This window comes from Clinocottus analis, unplaced genomic scaffold (assembly GCF_023055335.1).
Source record: "Clinocottus analis isolate CAN_PGR_092001 unplaced genomic scaffold, fCliAna1.0.p SCAF_10, whole genome shotgun sequence".
NCBI lineage: Eukaryota > Metazoa > Chordata > Actinopteri > Perciformes > Cottidae > Clinocottus > Clinocottus analis.
In genome coordinates this window covers 11,195,384-11,222,371 of record NW_027175821.1, presented here as the reverse complement: position 1 = coordinate 11,222,371, position 26,988 = coordinate 11,195,384, and the positions used below count along the sequence as shown (strand labels likewise).

The 26,988-nt window shown below is 39.0% G+C and overlaps 1 protein-coding gene across 2 annotated transcripts in view; it reads left to right on the top strand.

Annotated features, from left to right (window-relative positions):
- pcdh11 (protocadherin 11) overlaps positions 1-26,988 on the top strand; it is a 121,764-nt gene that overhangs the window by 51,318 nt on the left and 43,458 nt on the right. For both annotated transcript variants that reach the window (XM_068588398.1, XM_068588390.1), the window contains exons 4-5: positions 680-739; positions 20,848-20,883. In XM_068588398.1, coding sequence (XP_068444499.1) covers positions 680-739; positions 20,848-20,883 — 96 coding nt within the window. The remainder of the gene's footprint in view (positions 1-679; positions 740-20,847; positions 20,884-26,988) is intronic.

Here is a 26,988-nt window from a genome sequence, read left to right as displayed (position 1 = left end):
CAGGCCCTTGGTAGATTCCCAAAAAGGTTTGCAGAGCTCATCCACATCCCTGCTGGGTTTGCAGAGCTCATCTTTCTTTTCATTTCTCACTGAGGTCAACTCAAGATGGCTTCTTGCTTTTTCTTTTTTTATGACGGCATTGTGAGTATGCAAATACTTTGAATCTTTGCATAATCACAAGCAGCGGGGCCATCTGTTGTTGGCTTGTTGACTTACCTTGCGTCAGCTTTTTAATGGTGTTTTCTTGTATGTGAGTGATGTATTGGTGTATTAACAATGTGATAATCATTTAACCTTAAAAAAAAGAGCTCAGGCGTGTATACAAAAGTCTGAACATATGTTCAGTGAAATCTTCTCACAAAGAAGGATTTAAAATCTTTGTGGCGGGACAGAAGGAAGAGAAAACTGGAAAACAAAACAAAATGCATCACTATACCCACTCGCATGGTGGACGATAAGATGATATTGTCAAGATAAAGATTTAAAATACAACTGTCAACAAAAGCTGTGCTTTTGGATTAGTGGGCTGCAAAGATTGCGAGTCGCTTAACCCCTCTAACATATATTGCAAAAATGCTAATGGTAGGACTGGGAAATAAGCTGCAACTTCTGTCACTGAAGATTTGCTGGGAGATGCCCTCCACAGAAACATGTCCCTGATAATGTGTTTTTCTTGTAGAACCTGAGCCAGACACCAGAGAAGTCTTTCAACTCACCGCCCCCCATTTGTCCACATAAGGTAAGCTCCGGTTGGCTTTCAGACAAGGGACCAACAATATTATGCAAAGCAACAACTGCTTTAAGCATTTATTTATCTTATTAGCTTTAGTTTGTGTGCTTATTCACATCTAACATTAGTAAATTAGCTTCATAGCATGTCAAAACTATTCTCATGTTTTCACGTATTTTATGTTCTATGCAACACACTTTCACAAATCAATTTGCCAAAGGATGTGCACATTAATTGGCTTTAAAAGTATTCTAAAACGACTATTTCTACACCTAAATAACAAGCATATTTTAATCTGTCCCTGCTGTTTTTGTCTCTGCATTTCATTATTATATTACATTTATTTGACAAGAGGCGAGAATGACAGATTTATTCAATGATAATTAGTCCTGTACATGCACAGTCAAAGTCATCACTTCCCTCTGATGGTCTCAAGTCATTTCCACACATTGAAGTAACTTTCCCCTCCAGTTCCTGCTCCTGGTGCATGGCTCTTGCAAATGTGATAATGTGCTATGTAGTGAAATTCACACGATTTCAGTTCACTTAGCACCAAATGTGTCAAAAATGCCTGTGTCCTTTTCTGGATGAATGACTGGTATGGTGCAGAGTGGCTTGGTGCTAGAGTGGACCTTGGTAAAAGGAGCCCAATAGATGGGAGCTGTCTGACAGCCTGTCATCAACTGTTCAAAGCCCAACACTCCTCTACATCGCTAATGCACAGCTAGCTGTTGAAAATGACTTTGCTGGCATTGAAAGCTTTAGATGGTAGTCGTACAGTAAATAATAATAAAACATGATACGCCTCCCCATGTCTGTCATTGGTAAATCACATAGAAGGCAATCGACTTATGTTTGGAAGTCTGTCAGCACTGCATGTCCTTCACATATCACCTGTACTTTTCATATTTAGTTTGCTTCAGTCGGACACAGTCTAGTGTAGGTGACGTTTACCACAGGAGTCCTGCTTTCTCTTTCATTCCAGTATGTCTGCGTTTGTCCCGTTATTTCTGGCCGCAACATTTCCGTCTCGCTCTCTCCCTCGCTTTCTCGCCACTTCCATTTTCACACAGCTGATCAGGACTGATGTAATGGGGGAACACCGTGGGTTTGCGGATCGTGTTATTCACTTTTTAGCTGTTAGCAGCGGAACATAATCTCCCTCTAGTCAGCTCACATTAGTCTCCATGATCCGCACCAACCCAATATGTGCAGTGAATGCAATGGGCCAGCTGGGCTAATTTAGTATGTCAGTCAGCTCTGGAGGCTGCTAAAACGAGTAAATGGCTGGATATGATTTATATGAAAAGAATATTCTGATTATAATGGCTCTCAGAATAGAATATCCTCTGTCTTTTTACACTTCTCTTCATCTGCATTGTGTGCATCCCCCAGATAGATAGTGGAATGAACAGAGGGCTTTTAAACCGACTACTCTGTGATTATATTAAGAGTGTGAGAGCGAGGAAAGACAGGGGAGGGAGGAGATCGGGTGCCCGAGCACTAAGTATATATAATTGCTTCTTGACACATTGGCCAAATTCTGCAGTGCCAGGATCTGAGCGAAGATGATTAACGGCTGTCCGAGTGGGTGGGCACTGCAGGTCTTTCAGGGCCTTTGGTTTCCATAGCGATCCAAGTCTAAAGGCCATACATTGCATACTGGAAATCCCAGAGGTCCACACGTTGTTAAACTACAATTATAACTCACATCAAGAGCATTGTCTGTCCACAGAAAGCGATCTTTTTCATCCACCAAGCGGCTTGCTGCTTTCTCTCTCGCTCTCTTTTTTCCTTTATTTCCTCCTCTATTTTTCTTAAATGGTCTCAGAGCTGGCGAGAAGATAAAGAGTGAAAATCTTGCATTCTGTGAATAATTGATGAGTGGGCGCACCTCAGAGCATCATTACAGTACGGCAGTCAGGGTAAGAGGTGAGGGTAAGATCATATTTCTGACATTAGGCTTCAGGCAGTAGAAAATTGTGTCAGTTTTTCACAAGGTTTTCTTCTGAATCTACAGCGTGAATAACCCTTTCTCATTACAGCACAACAGGATAGCAAAGCATCTTGAAGACGGATGTGCACATGCACACACATTCCTGTACAATTTGTCGCGCAGATGGTAAACAGAAACCTCTGAAATCAGACAATTGTTATTTCTGTGTTCGTCAAAAGGTAATATATGAAATATTTAGTTGGTATGATATTGGAGGACACCGTTCTGGCTGATAGTATTGTAATAGTGTTACGTATGTAAGAAAGTGCATGCATGCATAGGTAAGTAGATGTTATGTGGCGACGTGAACCGTGCATTCTAGTGGGGTGACAGATGGAGAGGGCCAGGATGGGGGTGGGGATCAAGCACCTCTGACAGTGTGGGGCCTGCACTGCACCCTGTTCCTGCCAGCTCTGAAATTGCTAGGAAAACTAAAGCCGTTCAGCTCCAAGCTATTTCACAGTTTTACTGAGAGCAAAAGATGAGAACCGCTCCTGTGAAATGTCACCAACAATGTAAAAGTTGAGTGGCAAACATGCGAGACAGACACACAGCTTCTTGAAGCACACTTTATCCTTTGAGGTCTGATTAGGGTGCAAACGCAAACACGCTGATTGCCACAGATAAAATGCTGAAAAGATCCTGTGGGCAGCAGCATTTTAAAGCCAAGGAAAGGCCACTGAAGAAGCACATCTTAATGATGATTCATTCTGTATAATAAAATAAAATCCCTCTGGCATCCAAACAAGAGGCTAGTCATGCAGCAATTAAGCTTAGTTCAAGGCATCAAGCTGACTATGGGTGGCTGGTGAGACATCTTCCTGAATACGTATGTCCACACACATGTCCTGCAAGCACACAGACACACACATTCACTCACTCAACCCGTCTCTCACACACACACACACACACGCACAATTCATACGAGGCAAACGTGATCTCAAAAGACAAGCGGCGGCAGCCCACGGCTCCATCAGAGTGCCGGGGGTTGCATTGGTAGCCATCGTCAAACAAATAATTCTTTGTGACTAAAAAAAAAGACAATCCAAAGGTCATTTGTGACCTCTGGGACCAGTACTGTGCAGAATCTGTCACTAGCAAGCACCACATGTCTGTGTCAAATGGCAAAAGGTATGCGGCGCAGCCCGCCTGCCATGTAACAAAGACGGTAGGCCCATATTTATGTAGCATCGCTGTCACAGTGGCATTAACAGGGCTCTGCAGTCTCCTGGCTTATCTACAAAGCATCCAGCATGCTGTACTGTATACATGACTAACTTAAAGGAGTGGTCACAGTTGATAAATTGTACAAGATTTCTATTTAAAAGCAGATTTTAAAGCCACACGTGGAACACCATATAGATACCATGGATTCACATAATTTGACTGAAAATTCTCTTAATCATAATTATCATTAAAAAACATGTTTAACTACTTTTTAATGAGATATTCAAACCTTCGGATGTATGCCTAATTTAAAGCAGAATATATATATATATATATATATATATATATATATATATATATATATATATATATCATTCATTAATGTGTGTGTGTGATGTATGTGTGTGCTCTTCTGATTTATGAGGTAGAGGTAATTCTCACTAACAATGATCAAGCATGCTTGATATTATATATCTTGTCAAACAATTTCCACAACGAGGGTTAATAGTGTCAAAAATGCAGGGGGAAATTGATGAAGGAATATATAATCTGTGCCTCCCTCTCAGCCAGCTTGTTGTGCTCATATATCTGCATCAGACCACACCTTCATGTGGAACAAATCAATAATATTCCATTTTCAGATTCCTCTTTTTGAATGGTGAAATCCCATCTTCATGGACACACACAAACAAATTGGATATCCTGATGGTTGCATTAGAACAAGAAACTGAAACAGAGATGTCATGGGTGGTTCTGTCAGAAAAAAATGTATATGCCTCGCATATCTGTGTAGAAATTACATATCACACAACATTTTGTGAGTGCAAATGAGGCAAATCTCTTTATAATTCCCAGATCTCCTGCACTGTACGCTGTCTTTCTCACTCTACTCTCTCCCCAACATCCAGCTAAACCAATCAGGGATTTGAGGGCCTCACTTCCAATCAATTACCACCCAAATCAGTGCAGAGGCCTTTGATATAGAATAATTTGTCAAATCAGTGCAGATGGCTGGGGTCAGGTACCCCTGTGCCATAGGTCACACCCACATGGAAATCTCGGCTCAGGGTGAGCTTTCCCAATGCTCTGCAACCCATTAATGGGAAGTCATTGTGTGCTCCAGGACTGCTGTCCAGCTGCCTGCTCCCCTAGATTGCTAAGCATCTTAGCCCGACCGGTGGATAATACTAAGTCCCAGGGTCTGTAATGATGATTTGGACTATTTTTAAGGCAGGCTAAATTTGACTCTCAGAGATCCTAATTGAGGTGTTCATATAGACTGAACAAAAGCTGAAAATATGTACCAAAGTGCAGCTTCATCACATTTGACCTACTGCGACAAAATAGTTGAAAAAGTACAGACGTTCTATATTTCAAACACACACACAAAAATAGTTGAAATGTAAAATCAAGAGCACCAAATTCTGAAAATATAACCTGATGAAGACATAATCTGTATGGGTGTCTGAATTGAATCATTTAAATGACACAAAATTAAAACTAGTTATACGAGTAAACAAACGTTAATTTGAGCAAAATCCCTTTCTCAAACAATAATAATAATACAACAAAACATAATTAAAATCATGATGGCATATGTAATATACATTTAATGAATGTAAATGGTAGCTTCCAATGTGTTTCATGAAAAGAAAAGGATGTAAAACATTCACCCCAAAAACTATTTCTGAGGAAAAATCCATCTCCACTTGTTTTTTCGGTGCTCTTCATGTGAAACAATAATGCCCTGTGATACAAGTAATGAATAGTTGAAGGGTTTACAGCTTTAACTCAAAACTGTATATGTTGCATGTGTTGGAATCCATGATCCAAATATAATTAGATTTTCACAATGTCAAGAGAAAAGTCTGCACTCGCAAACTGCGTCTGGTACGGAGAAAGTCTCCAAACATGGGGCACTCCTCCTTAGATTATGCCATTAATGCGTGATTGGTTCGCTCATTACATAGGCTTGGGAGGAAAGCAATTTGCCACTGTTTGTGTAGTGTTGAGCAGTAGGATGAATGTTACACGTAAACTCTGGCATATAGTGTAAGTTATACCAGTAAAACTCCAAGTAATAAAATACACTAATACATAGACTTTGTAGGTGTAATTTCTTATGGGTTTTAATGCATGCAACATCCAGATGGTCCTATTTCTTACATGGGCTGATGCGGTGTCAGCTACCTTTCTGTGAATAAACGTCCTGTAATATTCAGTTACTTTTTTTAGATCAGTGTAGCAGGGCCTGTTCTACTTTTTTTTTTTTGCTCGGCTAAACTATGCCGATTTCTAAAGATGACATGTTCTAGGGTGATGAATCTTACCAAGCCTTATGTGTATAAATGTCCTAGATGGATAGGGGATCACTTCAAATTGTGCTGTATTTAAAAAATTGTGCTTTTGTAGTTTAACATTCGTCCAGCTGCATCATCGACACGAAAAGAGTTGCATGAATATTATTCCATGTTTTGTGATGTATAGCCTTTACATTTGCACATTTTAACCAAGTAGGAAAATATATTATTGTAATTAATGAACAAAGAAGAACTTTAGCTTCCTGATAGATGTACTGTAACAGGGTTATGAAGGTTACATGTATATATATGTGAAAACCTCCTGGCTAAAACATGAACAATGCAACTACATTAGTTTTCACTGACATTGATTTTCTTGGCCAGGTTGTTTTGATGCAATTGTTTGCCATTAGAAGAAAACTGTGTAGTTAGATTTCCATGTTTAATGACTTAAGCAAAGCCTCTGAGGCTTCATTAGTTTGCACAGTGGTGCAACCCGAACTAGATTGTCTTAAGAAAGCGATAAAGTTAAAGCAAACAAAACTTGTGTCCTCAGGTGATCTGGCCCATCAAAATGGGAATACAATTTAAAAAAATAAATAAAATAAAAACATAATTTTAATATTTAAAAAAAAAAACACTTCAAAATCTAAAACCTTTAATTTATAGATGAAGCATTAATCATAAAATGCTCAAGATTCACAGTTATGGTCCAAGTCATAAAAGAGCTTATTTTAATGATTTTATTCATGAGCAAAGTATTATTCAATACCTTCATGTTTCAGTGATGTATCCTGGCCTCTTATTTTTCCCTCTCTACCATTATAAATCAGTGCAGTGCGGTGGGATGACATGGATGCCAGCCCTCAGTTCTTTGTGCACGAATCAGACAAGTTCTCTGTAGTGTTTGAAACACATTCTTTTAGAATATGTCTTCAGATCAACACAGCACAACGGTGTCTCTGGCAGACAGAACAAAGATTGCCCAAATTAGAAGTGGAAAATAAATCTTGAAAAAACTCAGAAAGAGCCAATGACCAGAGGCATACCAATTGAAACTACCTCAATGTCCGGTTGATATCTGTAGACACATTCTACCCAGAGCCATATTTTAGTAGCAATCAACATAACCATCAGCAAGCTGCATTTGCAGATTGCGCGGGTGTGTCGTCGGGTTCACAATTTCACAATCGTGAGTAGCAACACTTTTTGTTGTTAATGAAGCTGCATTTCTAATTCAAGTTAATATGTGAAGTTTCTCCTTGATTGTCATCACATCTATGTTGTATTAACTAAAAAGGTTGTTAATGTTTTTTAAATAACTAATGTGTTCCGAGGCATCAGTTCAATTAACTGCAAACATTAGATGTCTTGTCACAAATATTCTGCTACACTACAAGAGTTGTCTCCATGTACCTCATTATTTTTTGGTTGCTTTATACAGTACTGTGTGCATCATTGCCATGAGTGTGTTTAGATAATAGTGAGCGTCATCTCCCAATTTTGCCCCAATTGTTAAGGATACAATTTGTATGCTTTTATTCCTCGACACAGATTTCCTGATCTCTGAAAGGCCTAGTATTACTACAAACAGTAAAAAAAAAACAACAACAAGAAAAACAAAACATAATAATAAGAGGAAATTGACGTTTGGAACTGATTACAAGTGTGCAAGCTCTCTAGGCAAGAACATGCTGCATTGCTCAGGATATTTTTCTCACCCTCTGCCTTTGCATATTTCACACTGGCGTAGTCTTTGGAGATGTAAGTCATACTGAGAGAATGTGACTCTGCATGCTAAAAAGGCATAAATACGAGAGCAAAAAAGAAACATAACCAGCAGATGACCTTATTACGCTCAGTGTGTACCATGCAGTAGCTATATTGCCTTTATTTGTCATTATTACCACCCGCCATTACTGTGAGTGGGCGGAATATCAATTTGACAAAGATGGCCTCTGACTAAATTTTAAGGAGACCCCCTGTCATGTGAGACACATCCCTACTGTTCTGAGTGGGCAGATATGGCTGTGTTTTACTACTTATGGATATTCAGTGGAAAAGCACGGAGCGGGTCTCGCTTTAATAAGGCATTTACCAATGCAGAGTAGCACTGTGCACTGTTAGAACATATGTTAATGCACTTGGTTGTGGCCAGAGAAACAGCAAGAGGTTCGGGAAAAAAAGCACATGGGACTGGCCTCCTGGAGCACACATTTGCTCCCTCCAAAAAATATGAACATGACTCAGTGGTAAAAAAGGATAAAAAATTACCCTGGCAGTGAAGCAACGTTTGTTTTGGTGATGGTAATGGACCCCAATTGGGTGAAGCAGGCTGAGGAAGAGAGACAACTCTGTACTCAGTGGCTTTTGAATTATATCAGTGGCACACTTTTAACTGACTGCAATGCCAGATAAACTGACATCAACATTTGAGAAAGATATGCATGAAGCAAATGGGGATATGACTGTGAGCCTTGTCTCCGTGCTTTATCAATGTTTTACCAAGTCTGTGCCACTGGCTTTGCAAGAAGGGTTGTCTGTGTTCTCGCGCAAGAGTTGACAGTTACAGTACATATTGGAACGAAGTTGTCAGAGAAATATTCAATTAAATGTATGCTGTTCATATAAGTCACCATTAGCGAACGTAGAAGGGGAAATTATGCAGTTTAACGGCCTTTTTACTGTGTGCTTAGAAATGTGGAACTTCCAACAACTGCCAACAATATGTAGATTTGCAGAGCTTGTGTAGACAAGGATTCACTGCCACCACATACTCGTCTTGCTTCGCTTTCACATTCATATGAATTAGTGCAAAGACTGTTAGGAGCCTGTGTCGATTACTTGGCCACCAAAAGTTTTCAAGAACCTCTCATTACTCCAGGAAATGAAGCAAAGTTTAGTAGTTACGTTAATATATTCAGCATCCAGTTCACAACTGCAACGTGAACTGCAGTCAATGAGCAGTGCAGTAGAGGCCCACTGTGGACAGCCCACATGTGAGAAGTGTGCCGTCAAGGGCTTTCTGACAGAAAACCCTTTCTTCCAAAAAAATCTGAGATCATACAGAGATGTCTTACTTTGTAGTTAGATTACCTGAGAAACTATTCATGAACTTGACACTTGTCTCACCTGAGACTGTGGAAGATGAAGTCTCTTTCAGTATATTGACTGTAAATATTTTATCAAGTGGAACTAGTTATTGTGTGATGGGTGCATTCAAAGTTGCTGTTATTAAGCAACAATTTACCGGTATAGGCAGTTGCCGAGTTTTTTTTCTTCCAATAAACAGCATCGTGCAACACTCAAAATGCAATCATGAGGTGGAATAAGTAAAAAAAAAAGTGTTGCTATTGCTAAAATTAAATGTAGCAAGACTGCTGCCACTGTGAGTTCTCCAAAACGCAGACATGACAGACTGCTGCGAACAACGATATATTTATTCTTTCAACTGATAACACACACTTTCAACATTAATATACAAGTGGTTTCCTGGCACACGTGGGCCAGTCGCTTCCAAATTCACAGTTCAGCAAAACTATGTTTACAGTCCATGACACCAGCATGGGCAGCACCTAACTGCACTTAAAGGGAGAGTATGATTAGACAACGAGCAACAGCTGTGTCAATCAACTCATCTGGCACTGCTCTCACTAACCTCACTCTAAGCACTCTCAGTCTCCCTCACACGATGCCAATCATGAGCACTTCCACGAGCAACAATGAGAGTTAGTCTAACCATGCTTGTAGTCTCTCAGGTAAATTAAACTTGAGTAATCTGTGGCTACCCGATGGCCGAGTAGTTAGGGTTAGCTTGTTAAGTGAAGAAATCATTTAGGCTACAAAGATAATTAAGTTCACACATACATATAACTTGTGTAGTTGGTTTAGTGTGTCCCTTCATTTAATCATGGTAAGAAAGGCTATGACCGCTATTTGAAAAGTGTACATGAGTAAGGGCTAGTCGTCTAATTGGAGATTTCATAGATTATTTATACTGAGATACAGCACACATAACAGCAGTGTTGTTCTGACTTTCCACCCATAGTAAATGGTTGAACAGTAGGTTCCAGATGCACATATAAGGATGTTTCTATTCATCCCAATGATAAATATAATCTCTTACGATAAAAATTGATCTCAGTGCAATGGTCAAGTTACATATAGCTCTTTAATAAGTCTTTTTGAAGTGAGACACATCAACAATTCAGCAGGGAGAAGGCAATTATTCTTAGAGACATTAATAAAGTAGTATTACCGCTTGTTCACCGCCGTTAGAATATTTAATGTTTAACAAGCTTCTTTGTGAAATCTTTATGCTTGTGTGGATATGTGAAGAATGGCAGTGAATACATTTTGAAACCAAGATGAAATTAGCTAAAAGCCATTATAGCTAACCATTTGGCTATAAACTGTGTTTTTAAATTAAAGTCAGAAGCAACTCCTAGTCTTCAGGAGATCATTTCCCCGAATGTTCTGAAAACATCATTAATCAGTATCATCATTGTGCCTCATATTTGTCAGTGAGTGACAATCATTCTGGCTTTGCTTGAAACATGAGCCTGTGATACAGTATGTCATTGCACATTACAATCTATGTACAATGCCTCTGCCAGTCTCAATGAAGAAAGCTGTCAGATGTTTCAATGAGAGATCAAACAGATGAACAATTCACGTTACGAGCAGATCTTGATAAACTGAAGTTTTGACACATCAAGGGGGCTTTCCATTCTCTTTTCCACCACGTTTCGTCTTTGACAATACACTTAGTGGCCACTTTATTACACGTACCTCCCCATTAATGCGGCTTACTCCTCCAGACACTGCGTCAAGCCTTTTTTGACTCACTATGCAGCAGACAGCAATTGCAGACGAGGTGGTGAGGTTCACTTACTGTCCAGCTAAACCTGTAGACGCCACACATTTGTTACCGACATCTACAGTATATCTATTATAATTTCATATAATGCACCAACTTTTAATTTCTGCATGCGTGCGCTTGCGTGTATTGTGAGTGGTCATGACTGTTTAATCCCGTTCGTGACTGCAGACTCCACACTACTCTTAACCAGCCGGTAGCGGCCACAACAACTGCTTCAATTTGGACTATTGTTTCCGCAACCGATTACGAATTGTTCCTCAGCTAATTTTCCCAATTCGATAATACATCTGTGTGTAGCAGTGGCAGGCTGTGAAAATTGTCATTACTGCAGCGCCACCTAAAGTACCGGAGTGTGTGGTGCAGGGTATTTTTGTTCTCATTCGCACAAAGTGAGTAGGATAGAACCAGCTAGCAGGCGTCACCGTGTTTAACCGGCGGAGAGAGAGAAGACATAAAGAAGAAAAAGAGACATAGAGAAAGACAGAGGTGAGATGTGATTGGTCAAAGAGCCTTAAGGAGCATGTGTCAAGCTGGCCAGCGACCTGGCTACAGAAACAGAAAGCAAGGCAGCAGGAGCACAGACAGGAGTAAGGAGCTGCTCAATCAGAACATAAACTATTAGGGAAAGATTATTATACATGTAGTGTATTTGTGAAAAAAACTATTTCATTATAACATATATATATAACTTTTCATTATAATTAAAAAAATATATATATATTTTCAAATAGCTATAACTTTGTGATTCTGTTTAGGCCAGCAGAGAAGGCCTAGCTGGCCCTGACGGCCCGCCACTGGTGTGTAGGTATGTATAACCTAAACCGAGCACTGACAACAATGGAGCGCTGCTTCTTACGTTGGTAGAAAGAGAGCTAGTTAGCTGTTAGCAGAGTGTGGGAGTCCCAAAGTGTATTTGGCTAACAGAGCTCACAGCACAGCACGACTGACAGTTTCTGGTTAGAGGAAGTGTTACAGTAAATATGAAGCGTTACACAGTGAGCTGCAGTTTAGCTAAACAGAGTCATGTAGGCAGCTGCATAGCCAATATGAGAACATATCTGTTATTTTAGATGTGCGAGTGAAAAACGCTACTAATACGCTTGCAGTCTAGACCGGGGGTTTTGTATTTATTCAATCAGACATTTCAGCAGCACCCATTGCGGACACACCTGGCACCGATCTGCACTCTGCTGAGTACACTTTTCTATTTTTTTTACTGATTCTGATACAAAGTGCCCTATTTAGCAAAGGAAATGCTGCAGTGATAAGGTGGTTTGAAAATCGGCATACTGTGACAGATGGAGGACCCTTGTACTGGATAAATGTGACATTTTGCAGAAGTTTCAGTGTAGACACATGGTCATTAAAACTCAATTGAGTTGTTTGAGCCTTCCGCCCACCACATGAAGAGTGGAGAAACCTTAACTTGTCTTAAATTTGAACATGCAGATTCTCAAAATCTAATTTAACTCTGAGGATCTCTCCTATCTCGTATCAACATCAGAGGGCGTTGTTGGGTTTAATTGTAGTGGGAAATGTTTTCTTTGCACAATTGGGCCCCATAAATATCAAAGATTTCTTTAAGCCAAAGCAGATTATTCTCTTAGCAAATGGATGCTGGAGTAATCTTTGTCCAGTGTATATTTAATTTAAAGTTTACGTAACACACACAAGCAGTTCAGGCTGGTTTTGATTAGGTTGTGAAAATAAACAAAAAGCAAAACAAACTTTTTAATAGGGTACTTAAAAAGACTATTCCCCGGGACATGGCAGAACCTTCTGTTGAGGCAGTACAACTATTTGGTTAGGTTTAGGAAAAGATTTTTATTTAAATTGCATAGATGGCGTTGGTACATAACAAAAATAAAGAAATGCACATTGCACGTACAGTGAAAGCTTACATCCACTAGGTCTGCCTTGTGTCGCAACGTTAACTTGACAGCGGTCTCCTGGATAGAAATTGAGTTGTTTGAGCCTTCCGCCCATCACATTTGTATCCCAAAGTGGACCGTGGCGATCTCTATATTACGTCACCTGACTTCCTTAGTGACAGCCATAATGGCTTATGATTACATGGGTTGTATAAGCATTACAGTGCATTGCTGGCAGTGTGGATGGGAACTGTGATATGGGGATGTTGCACAATAGTACAGAAGCTTTTTAGTTGTATATTGTAACTGTTAATGCAATATGGATACACATAAAGTAAAAAATTTGCATGCTTCGCTAAAGCATTAGCTAAGCTGACCATAACTCGGGTGTGATTGTATGTGTTGTTGCTATTGGTGGGCAAGGTGTTCATCTCTTTAATGAAATTAATAGACATTGTAGGAAACAAATAGGAGCTTGCATGAAAGTAGAATAAGGGCTTCATATCTTCCAGTACTTGATGTGCTTATGATTATGTTGCTTCTCTAAACACAACCAAGATTGTCGCTGACTAGGTGCAACCCTTCATATTGACAGGGTACTGTTTTTTGTCGAGGGTATTTTCTAGCAAGATAACGTGTCGTTGTCTGAAGAAGGTTCCAGGAAATTACTTCACAACAATGGTCTGCACAGTCCCCAGATCACAGCCTAATAAAACACTTTTGGTATGAGGTAAAGTGGAATGTTCACAGAATTCAAGCCACTGAAAAACTGCAAAAACTAGACTGTCAAGTCAGTATACATCACACCTATTGATCATTTCTTGTACCTTGTTGAATCAATGCCTTGCAAAAAGGTTGTTGTTCTGAGGGTCAAAAATTGCCACACACCGTAATACCAAGGTGTAACTGGTAAAATTGTCAATGAGTGTATTTACAACAGGACTACACTTCAGTCAAAGACCTCCGGCTGAAATATTCCTTCCCTTCCTTGGCTTCTTAGCATAGACACCATGACATCCTGAATTTGCATAGTAGTAAAGATCAATGTAGCTCTTGGAGGCTGGTGTGACACTTATTCAAAACAGTTCCCCTTTTTCCCTAGTGTAGTCTGGAGTGAACGGGGGTGAGCAGGCAGTGAGTGATGTGGGTAAAGAAAGCCAGAAACTTCCTCAATCGGAGTCAACCTCAAAGAGCATTTTGTCATGTATCTTCTTTTGGTAAAGTACCTGCAACCCTCTTCACATCACCACTGAATCAAGGTCTATTTCTAACTATTTGATGCTGTTTGATGTCGATGTTGAGATGTGAAACAAGTAAAACTGGCAAAGCCTTATTTATTTAATTTTTATTTTAAAAAAAAATCTATCTTCATCTTTTAGCCCATGAGTGATTTTTAGTAAGCGATAATTATAAAGTTAGATGTCACTGCATTATGAAGAATGTCCTTCAAGCCGCGCCTGATTCCAAGGGACAGCTTGACAAAACTCACTTTGAATTTGGTTGAAAGCATGTCTAATTGAATTTTGATACGTAATTAAATCAAGCAATAAATCAGCCCAGATCCCACTGCAACCGACAATTCAACACTCCCGAGCACCACAAGCTAATTATGATGAAGTTATTATCTCAGGCAAAGGGAGTACTCTGAATGGCTCCTGCATCATGTAGAATCTTTTCAACTAGACTGTACTCAACCTTGAGGAAAGGGCATCTCTCATATTAAGGATCCAGAAGATCCTATAAATGTCCCTCACTTAGTTGGAGCTGTATCCATGTTGAAACATTGTCCCACTTTAAGGCAGGTGATTAAAGCGCTCTTAGTGAAATGTTTTTGACTCACTTGTACACATTAACACATTGATGCACCGAGCCAGAAATGATCTGATGTGTTGTAAATCAGCAATTACAGATGGTAGTAATTTCTCTCAATAATCCCTTGATGTGTAGGAAGGGACTATATTGATTTGACATGGAATTAAGAGCACCGTCCTCATCATCTGATTCCCACTCTCAAATGGTTAATCAATTACGCTCCCCTGCGATTCAAGTATGCTTTAGATGCCATGCACCATGCATGTAATCTCATGACATATGGTATTAAATCAAGTCTAATTATAACTTTGCAGCTATGTGTCACGTAACACTCTTATACTACCTTCCTTAACTTAAGACAAATTGGTTTGTTAGTAAATAGGGCTGTAAAACAACAATGTGTTAGTTATGTCTGTCACATGATCCTTGTAAATCCATATGCATACATGACTAAAGTGTGTATTAATGATCAGCCTGCTTGAAACTGAGACATCTTTTCCAAAATACATGAAGACGTGAAAAATGGCTAAATTCTCCAACTCCCCAGACAACCATACCAGATCGCGCTGGTATGGTATTCGTAAATGAATCCTCTGCAACAATTACCAGAGTAGCCTCCTTCTGCATAATTTGATGAGCAAAGAGAAAATTGATGAACATTTTTTAATTATTACGCCGCTTGGGATTCTGACACAAGCGCCTCAGAGAGAGGAGGGGGTCCACCACTACAGCTGCCAGGGAGCTTTTTTTTTCTTTTTCTTCCTTTCCCTCTTTTCCTCGTCCTACCGCCCCTTTTTTTTAATTCACCCAATTTGTCGGTCCAAATGAAACAGCAAAAGGTTAGAGTGTGGAGTAATTAACAGCAGCTCGCCTAATGAAATCAAGGGGGGGCGGTAGACTGGAAGGATCAATACCTCGCTAAGAGTGAAGCAAGAAGGGGGATTGTCCAGGGGAAACACACATACAGACCACTTACTAATAATAAGCTGATGAAAAGGCAACATGTTGACCACTTGTAAATCAAAATTGGTTCAAACACACTGACGTTATTGCTGTCTAGTAATTGTGTTAAAGGAAAGCTGCTCCTTGTGCACACTCATGAAGTGTACAGGATTTACACCACTCTGTGTGGTTTGCTGAGAGGGTTTCCCTTTATTGAATGTCAATAAGTACATCAATACACTTTGGACAACTGAACACCAATGCAGAGGAAAATGGGGATTCTATTCATCTAAGGCTACACTTAAGTATATTGAAGACTTTATTAGCCCATTTTGATGAGGAGGTGTTTTGTTTGCAACAGTTTTATCACGCTGTCTAAGACATGCTGCGTTTGCCAGAAATAGAAAGGGATGCAAACTTGAACTCCACCCACTGTTACTTGGCGGAGAGGTCCATGTTTCGTGTGCATGCACACACGAGCAGATGGCATTCACGTCTAAGTTTTCCACTTTGGATATTCGTCGTATGCGTGCATATGTTTGAATGTGTGTGACTGTGATGAGGCTACCTGACAAAGCTGTCATTTTTCTTCCTTTGATGAGTTCAGCCTCATCCATCTCACCTATGGGAATAACCACTTGATAGCAGGCCACATGCTTTTCTCCCACCTTCCCTGAACAGCTTAAGTTGCAGACTGTGGCACTGGCCAGACATTTCTGGTACACAGAGCCGACCTGACAAGTCCTGCTTGACCATTATTTTCACAGACTTCATGCAGGAAGACTAGCTGAATGGAACAGCAGCACGGCGTAGTGAGCCTCTCCAATGAACCCCTGAGTCAGAGTCAAAACAAATGTGAAATACGCAAGGGTGAGCTTTGGCAGCTCTAGAGACTATGGCTAGCTAGCATGCTTCCTGTCTCTTTGCCTCGCTCTGTGCTTCTCCCCACCTCCAAAGGTATTTACACTATGAAGTATACTGCAATGTGGGATGAGATCGGAGCAGCAGATCTCATTAGTGTTAAACTATTAGGAGCATGAGGACCTCTGGGACAAGGTTTTTTTTTTTTTTTTTAAAGCTTTCAGTCTAGCTTGAAGTTATTACATTATACATTCTTTAAAATATTATTTTCACAAACTGCAGCAAAGCTTCTCCAGGTACAATTTCTTTAGACTTTGACCTGACTGCCAATGGGTATAACTCAACAAAACGTTGTACTTTGATGCTGTCCTAATCCTGAAAGATTGATTAGGTCAGCTAATTTAGTTGGGACGTATAAAAATGTTCAAGCGCTAGGTTTCATTTCCTATATGATAATAATATAGTGGAATACGTCCTTCCTTGTGAAGCCAACTCATCATTTGGACACCTGTCATTGTAATTGCTGAAAATGAGCACAAGGAATATGAAGTTGATTGTTATTCCTTAGTTATCTCGAGTTGACAGGGCTCTGTGTCATGAAGCTCACAGAGGTCATGGGGAAAATCATATCAAAGAAATGGAAATAACGAAACCTTAGAAATGCACATGTAGTTATGTGATTGTCTATGTGTTTTAAGGTGTGTTTCTTTGGAAGCAGCACCTCTGGCTATTTTTCCTTGGATACAAATAATTTATATTAGTTTGACAAACAGTACAGAGGCTGCCAGCTGTGTTTCTGTGCTGTTTAATTGTTCTTGAATCCAGAGATTGATAAAATAACCATCACTAGTAAAGAGCAGGCATTCCTGTTAGCTCCATCTTGTATTGCTCCTATATCACAGCATTGGGTTTTCTTTAATGAAACACAACCCTACTAATGAAATTACTAACTACCAACTGTGCTTATGTTGGCAACCAAATAGTTGTGTAAAATATATTGCTTAGCTTTAATGCTCAGTGGCATACAAAGTAATACATACATAACTGTTTGGCCTGTTGTTCTAAATTAGAAATCGAGATTAATACAGATTTATTTTCATAGTCTAAATGTACTGAGGGAGATTTACGAGCGTATGTACAAAAGCTGATGGAAAATTCTCTTTTTAATATCTGTGGTATGCACACAGTGGACTCATTGTCGTTCTTTTGCACACTGCAGGCTTCACCGTAGATATAATATTAGCTACCCTCCAGCAACCTATGCACAGCTGGAATGCACTCTCACCTACCTTTTGACTTTAAGCCTTTCCTTTTACCTCTGTGCCATAGTTTAGATCCTCACTGGAGAAGACAGGTTATTGCAGCCCTTCAACCTGTCTCCAGTTGATACTTTAAGTCAGTGCTGGGAAACAGATAGATAGTGTTTTACATGTTACAACAATAGAAAACATATGTGCGTATTGTGTGAAAGTATAAAATACAGTGTTACAGTATTCTACATGCTCCTACCTACCTACATACATACATTCATCTCAAAATTTGGATTATTTTGGATACAGAAACATAGCACAATAAGGTCTGGTGTTTTTAATCAATTATTTATCCAATATTTTAATGATCAGAGTGCCTGGGGTGATCAAAGGCTCGGTTCGAGCTCCACTGCCTTTGCTCACTAAGTCATCCCTCTTTACTTTGATGTGGTTCACCAACAAATGCACTTATCTTAAGCATAACTCTCTCTCCCAGGCATGCATGTGGGGGCTTTGAAACCGCTAGTTTAAGAGGCGTCCATAAAGCGAGAAGGTCATTGACCAATCCATACTGAGGAGGAAGAAAAGAGAAAACAAATTCATGCTCTCCAGCAATCAGATGTACAACTGCTATTTTGAATGTCATCTAACTATGAGACAAGCACAGGTCACCTTCTCAGATCCCTCATGTACATTATCATATATTTAATTGGTTCGCTAGGTCTCTGACTTGAAGTATGTGTCACGAGATGCTGAATAAAACATTACATGGAGAAGAAACAACTGCTTGATGGCAGCCTCAAGTAAAAACCTGCTTTAAATGACCAGTCACTGGATGCAAATGAGTTCTGACAAAAGTGTGCTCATTTATGCAGAAAAAGAAAAAGAAAAAAAAAACAAATTTATATATTTTTATTACATTTATTTTTTAAATAAAGCTGCAACATTTTACATTCGTTATTCCTTTCAATTAATTTATAGGTGCTGTAACATGTGCCAGCCTTAATGTCAGACTGCAGTGTGTAGTATTCAGTTGGTGCAGCCCAAACATACTCACCAGCTTATGACAAGGTTATACGATCTCTTTAGACATAACCTATTTATATTTCCATATGCAGAACAGTCCTGTGTTAGAGTGTCTGTAATGTATAATAAATGGTATGCCTCATATAGAAAAGAATCTAGACAGCAGTTAATTGTTTATATAAATCCCTTCTAATGTTAACGATTATGGTAATCATACTTTTGAGATTCTAATTCATCGTTTTAGTCTTTATTTTTTATGAATACACCACCAACCGTATGCAGGGACCTCATAGCAGGGCAGTTCAGCTCGCAAGAAAATTACTGAACTGATGACTTTGAAACCTACATCATCTTTTGTGCTACATTATATAATATTGTTCAACGTCACCTATTTCAGACAATAACCCTGCATTCATTGATGCTTCTTCAACATGGACACAGCCAACCGTAAACTCAATATTGATTCGTTATGAAGTTATTGCAAACATGTAAGAAGCAGTTGCCTATTTTCACATCCAGCATACAAAAAACATTCATTAGGAGTCACATTTCTCTCCACCTGGCAAATGCAAGTCCAATGTTTAACCAAACGTTAGCTTGCTTTCGGTCTCCACCTCCTGAGGGAAATATCTTGGCTCCTTAGACGTTAAATGCTCACCTATGTCCCTCAGTTGGTTGCTGATTTTTTTTTCTCCATGAAGTAGTCGTTAGGCGGTTAGTCAGATTTTACAGCCCCTCTAATGTGACATGTTTCAGGTTGGTGATAACATAAAGTTATTGTTAAGTAACAGCCACACTTACAAATCATATTTTTCAGAACAGAGCAACAACATTACCGGTAAGATGGTTGTATGGAAGCACACAGTCCCATCATGACATCATGAATGCTAAAAATGATAACTACCGTAATACAAAAATAAAAATGTGAAAATATGAACCTTGAAACTGTTGGTATTAATGTTAGTAATATTTATAATGTTCACAGAAACATTGCTACTCATGTCAACAATATTCAGCATGCATGACTCTAGTTTGACTAACTACCTCACAGCAATGCATTTATTTAATGTTTACCTGTAAACATTTCTTAAATATGCCCATCTTTATGCCAATCTACAATACAATGAATTTATGGTGCCAGGCAGTTATTTGTGATACGTTTGGTGACCATTTACTTTAGTTGTCCACCAAGAAGACCCATTTTGTTGTGATGAATAGCTTTGGGTGTACTGCTCGATGGCTCAGTTAGTAGCGGCATCCCATGGTGAACAATTATAGTGGGATAATATGTTGACATGAATGTGTTTCCTGTTCATTGTTTCTACCCCAGCAATCCTCTCTGATTCTCCCTCTCTAAGTGCCTCCTCACTGCCAGATTTCTTTTATTTTCTTTGAAAATCAAGTCATGTACTTAGATTATTATACACAGTACAAAGAAAACAAAATTGGTGATTAAAAATTAAATACTCTTATCTCTCTGTGAGTTATCTCAGTCCCCAGAGAGCGGATGCTATTTTGCAGGCTTGCAGTTGTCTTTTGTTCCCAATTTAGAAGCTTGTCGCTGTTTATTGTTAATTTTTGATGCTTCATTTGATATTCTTTTCACTTTCCTGCCTGACATGCAGAGAAAACATCTTTATCAAAGTGTCAGTTGTATGGCTTGTGCTGTCAGGATGTCAGGTTTGCCCTACTCTTTACATTTCTGGGGAGAGGCTGTGTACTCTTCAGCCCGGTTTGTTGGCGTGCCAAGTGAGCACGGAAATCTGCTTCACAAACTTTGTCCTGCAGAAGAAATCAATATGTATCCTAAATCTCAATTCCAACTTAAAAAAAAAGACTTTAAACCACAAAATCTATGAGGTTGTCGATCGTAAACTCTGACTGACTTCAAGATGACTTGAAAGTTCCCAGTGCAGTTTCCTTTGTTGGCTCCACATATACATTTCCCTTGTAAATGCTCTGTAGAGTTCCAGTCAGACAGTAACGTGAAATGTGCTTCTGTCTTTGCAGGAGGCCTGTCAACTTGGCAAGATAATGTCTGTGAATGTAAGTCTGATCTCTGCTCCTTCTTGCATGCATATTTCCATAAGCATAAGGTCTATTGCTATATTTTACACAAGAGCCACCTACGTTCATGTTAATCTATTCTCTGCTCCTTTTTGCATGTATATTTCCATAAGAATACGGTCTATTATGTTTTACACAAGTGACACCTACGTTGACATTCGGTACAGATTAAGAAACGTCTTAAAAATAGAATATCTTATAGATAAAAGGTTTTCATCCAATATCGATACTTCATCATGTTGTTGTTTTTTTTATATCTTTCTGTAAAGTTATGTCGTGACAATATTTTTGCATGGCTTCTTCCATCTGTGTAGTATTTTATGGGAAGGGCAGTGCCCGTTTGAAAGCATGCCTGTTCAGAACTGGCTGAATGCTTGGCCTGTGGTTTAGCTTATAGCAGTTTTCTCAAAAACTGCTCATACAAACTTTTTATCTGAGCAATAATACACCTGTCAATCAGAGTTGTGCCAAGTCGCAGCCTCTCAGGGTGAGAAACAACAGAGTAATACACTCACATTAATGGGAAAAAAACTCCAGAGGCAACCTTTACATTAGACAAGGTTGGCAACTGCCTCGCGTCACAACTAAAATGACCCAAAACAGATATAGATTTATTATGATCTTTAAATATGAAAAATATTGAATTATGTTACCATTCTACGTCATCGTACCCTTAAATAACTTAGAAAAGGGCCAACAAGTCTCTTTATGCTAAGTTTATAGTTAGGGCTGTCCAAGGCCAAAGAAATTATTAGTCAACTAAAACTCATACAATTCATTTTTTGGATTAATTGATTAGTTCATTTAATCAGAAAACCGATCTTTAAAACTACACAAAAAATCACAAAAAAGCATCACTTTTTTATTCTTGTGTTAGACAGTGTTGCTAAAATGTGATCGGCTTCTTATAAATATGTCATTCAGGATAAAAAAGCATAAAAAGGACATTATGACACAATCTTTGTTGACTGAGACCAAAACAACCCAGAATTGACTGAACGACTAAGAGGTTCTTGACTTGACGGAAAAATGTTACTGCAGACATTTAAAATGCAGTATTAATAATTATACTAATATGCTTCATATTAGAATTGAAAGCATTTTGAACAGAAGTAAATGTAATAGGCAGCAGAATTTATTTATTTTTTTTCTACTTTTGCCAACACCAACATTCCCAGTTAGAAAAATGCAGAAAAGTAAAGCCAGATGTTTGGTGGATGTTCGCTTGCTTTGACATAATCACCGCGGTTATAAAGTAGAGCATGAATTTAATTAGCAGAGGTATTTTGGTGGTGGTAACGTTATTACTGTCTTACGCCAGGGAAATCTAGTCCTACCCACGAGGGAAACACACAACCAAGTTGCCGCATACTGACGGTCAGAAACACCGGTCACACGCATGCTGGTTCGATTCTTCTTCCAGTTGGCTATCCGCTCGTATTGACTGCAGAGCAGTGAGGAAGAGTTTGGTTGGAGAGTGAAGTTCAATCCATGAGCTGTGGTCTAACATCATCTACTCGGTCTGCAGAGCCCTGAAGCCCACACCTACCCCCCCTCACACACACACACACACACACACACACACACACACACACACAGAGCCCGTTCACTTGTTTATTCAAAGTCTATTAATATTGAACATGTCATGTGACCAAATTGCACCAAATTCGACACAACACTCCCTTAGGTCCATACATGCATATCCACTCGCTCGTTTTGCTGTGAGCAAAAATGTCTTAAAAAGTGTCTGTGTCGCTTGCTTATGTAAAATATTCAACCGGGCTCAAGAGCGCACTTTACACTTCCTTGTATGATTCTATTAACATTAAACTATTTTGTGTTGTGGCACGTGACCGTCATGTCATCTCTTTTCAATGTTTCAGCTACTCTCTTTATCCTGCCGCTCATGTCTGCACAGAGGCATTCACGAGTCTCTGGTCAATGACAGCAGGACTGCACGAGTTCCTCCGACTCTTTGCACAATAAAATGTTCTTCAAACTTCCTCATTTTCAATTGACTGCTGCTGCGCACCACGGCATGTGTGTTTGGTCCCTGCTGTAATTTTTAGCAGTCCTACAACAACAGTTGTCCAATAGTGTTGAATATTTCTGATATTATTTGATGTGGATTTATAAAACAATTGATATATATATATATATATATATATATATATATATATATATATATATATATATATATATATATATATACATATATATATACATATATATATATATTGCTTTTGTATATTTTCTAGCCATCAAATGATCAAAGTGTTTCAGTACTCAGAGGAACATTATAGTTCAGTGTCAGACTCTGCTTTGTTAGCACCGGAAATTGTTACTAATACTGAGAAGATCATCATAGCATATGACTCAATAAAGGTTAAGAATGTTAAAATTTGAATTGTCAAAACTCACCCATTAATCTCTCAACCCACTTGCTAAAATCACCTCCTTCTTCCATGTTCCCGCTAACTCATCATTTCACACAGTGGCATATCACATCACACAAAATAGGCTGCACTGGAACAGCATGTACAAAAACAAAGGACGCACCCACAAAGTGAAATCACTAACACTTGACAAGATGTTGCACAATCTTGGCATTATGCAGAATAGGGACATTTTTGCATTTTTAGGATAAATACATTGTTGATTTTATTTTACCTTTTTTTTCTGACACATAAAAACATTTGCAACACAAAAAAATCCCCGTCTCCTCTGAACAGATTTATGCAGGTCTAGGTGAGCCCACAAGCTGATCTGTATCTGAAATGGCAGAGTCAATCTCCCCTGATTCACTCCTAAGTGGTCCTTGTTTATCACTCAAAGTGAGGTGGTTGTCAGCCGAGTCCTCCTCTGTGCAGCACTGACTTCTTCTATTTCTAGAGAGTTTTAGTTCGAGGGGATGTGTATATATAATAATACAACACAATGGAAAGAGCTGTGGCCGAGCAGAGGAAGAGGTTGTGGCCACATGGCCTCTCCTCCCTCTATACCTAAACATAACAGACTTCTAATCCGGTAACCTGGGAATCCAGCCCTATCTGTCTGTTGTCTGGGTGCTTCCCGGAGGTAGGGTTTTGGATTGGCTTGCATGTTGTATAGTAGAACTTGGCATGCATCTCTCCTGTTCATTTTATCGCTGTGCACATACTTCTCAAGGCAGTGTTTTATCTGGCTGAACGGGCTTTGTTTGGTCTTGATATCTCTTACCGCAGCTTGTCTTTGCTTTATGGATTTCTGGCAGCTTCTTCAAATAAGTGATAATGCTTAGCAAAACACTCCCCTTGACTCCTTTGTGAACGTTTGTTTTTGTTTGTCATGTTTATCTTTCAACATAATGTTGAATTTACATTAATCATTCAAAACCTTTCATTTATTTAAGACCAATTAATGACATTTAATTGTAATTAATATTGTAGCTCTATACGACTTAGTATTGAGTGCATCGTGAAATCAAATTAGACTTTTCTTAACATCTGGCAGCAACTTGAATGGGTTTGAAAAAACAGCCATCTAAAAAATGAAGACACTCCCTTCCTTATGCAAAATGATTATGTCCTAATTGTCACGGACAGCTGTTTGTTCTAATAGATTTTGGATGCCATTGTTGGAGCAAGTTTCCAATAATTAGAGTCATGTAGAGAGGAAGCAGGCTTTTTGTAGAGCTGCCAACCTCTCATAAGTGGGCTCTTTCTTTTGCTGGAACCTGGACATTGCTTTTTGCGTACATCCTCCAGTAATTTGAGAAACAGCTGCCAACGCTGTTTGAGAACAAGTAGATATTTACACTACTTGAAAGCGTGGGCAAGCGTGGAACACTCATATGATTTTGCCAACAAGGTATTCATCTCTGTCTTAGAAAATGAATAAAACCGCGCAAGGAATGTTGGAAAGCATTCTTCATTTTTTATTTAGATTTTTTTGTTTATACAGAACCATATAAATATACCTCATGATTTGGCAACAGAAGGTATCACAGCACATGCAATAAAAACAAGATGCATTTCAAGCAGTCCTGCATCACATATTTGTATGTTTTTCAGAAATATGTACGGTGCATGTTTTTTTCTTATTGTCCTAACACAAACAACTGCAACAAAAATCTTCTGTTTTATGGTTGTTATCTCACAAATGTTGGAGGTTGTGTGTTATTTCTGTTTGTCTTTGACTCTACGCCCCTTTTACACTCCTATTTTTGTTTCTGTCTTATACTTACTAGCACACACACACACACGCACACACACGCACACGCATGCACACGCGCACATACACAGCGATGCGTGGCCTCCGGATCTAGATGAATCAAGTAAATAGAATATTTAGCTAGCTGTTTCAACATCACAGCATTGAAAACCACTCAGTGTTGCTTTCAGAGTACTAATTGTGTGGATTTAGGTTAGTCAACCCTCTCTGATAGTTTTTAAATGAAGCATTTTGTGCATTTGGTTTTTGGCAGCGTGTCCTTCATTAGTGCCAGACTTCATTTTACTCTCCCTCACTCCTATTTTCCAAGCCCTGATTCAGTCTTATCTAAGAACAATAAATGCTTATCCACGCACTATAGTGGCAAAGGAAAAATATGTTCGCACAGAGACATCACCTCCTCCTGAGCTTCAGGGAGCATATGTTTATGATGTTTTTAATTCAGGACTCACATATTGCTCTTGTTGCTACAGTGATGAGGACAATCAAGATAGTAATTTGCGCTCCAGTTGTATTCGCTCTTGAAAAAAAATGAATCTCTTATCAGCTTGAATAATGGGATGAATAAAATTCACAGCAATAACATAGCTGAGGGTGTAATTATATTTTATGTGTTTTATTGTCCTATACATTGTGTTGCAGTATGATGCTGCTCAGGGAGTCATGAGATGACATGAAAGTATATTTCACTCTGACAATTTTACAGATACTACCTCAAAGCCAAGTCAGATGGCTTTCTCATTTTTTTTATTTTTTTTTATCAAACTTAAAGTAAAAAATGAACATCAGTGGTTTCTCTAGCACAGTTTACCCACCATGCCTCACAATGTGCATTATTGTATGTGTGTGGTGTGTTTTCTGAAGGAATTGTTTACATGTTAGCAGACAACACCACACACACAGGATGTGTTTTATTTTTTAGCTCCAAAGAAAGGTTGTGACATGAACTTCTGTAAACCACCAGAGAAATCAAAGAGGCCTGCACCTTTCAGAAGAAAATGCCCATACTCCTGTGATCTCCAAGACTTTACAAATCAAAGTCTCAGCCTCCACACACATTTCCACTTCTTTTGTGTCTAAACTGGGTGAGATGGAAAACTAGGACATAGTTCAACCTGTTCATACGCATCCCATCTATTCACAGGACAATATGTTTCAATTATAATTCTTTTATAATCTGAAAAGTAACTCACTAAACTCAACAGACCAGAAATGATTTTTGGGTTATGAGGTCTCTGTTTCAATTAGTCCCCTTGGTGATAGGATGAAATTTTGGCTTATTTTCATATTAAAATCAGACATAGAGTATGAATGCAGTGCAGGGCAAGTAACGACAACACTTGATGCAATCAGGCGAGGATTTCCCTTGTAAACGCAGAATCTACTCATTCATGCATATATGAGCATTGTTATCGCCACTTATATTGATAGTCTTTGTTTGTCAGAGCTGGTGTGCCAAGACTCCCTTTAGGAGCAGGAAGAATACCTGTAAAGGATACGACCAAGGTGCATTCATCCCTTGAATGACTACATGTGATTTTTTTTTTTATACCTTTCTCTGGTGGTTAATTTTGATAGAAATACAATGTAACACAAACTGAGGCCAAGGGTCAAACATTGAATTGATTATGACATTGTGTTTTTACGAGCTTGGTAGTAGTAAGTAGGTTGACTTGGTTTCACACAGGACACAAACAAGCGGCCTCCTGGTTAAAAGTCACATTTTAGTTTGAACCCATTTATCTACATTTTCCCTCAGCAGACTTTCTGGCAGCTACACATTTTAGGGCTTTTGAAGGTGTGATGCATCTCACTGGTATTTGGCCCTTTTAGAGCTTTTGCTTCTTCACCTCAGTCTTTCGCTGTGACCTA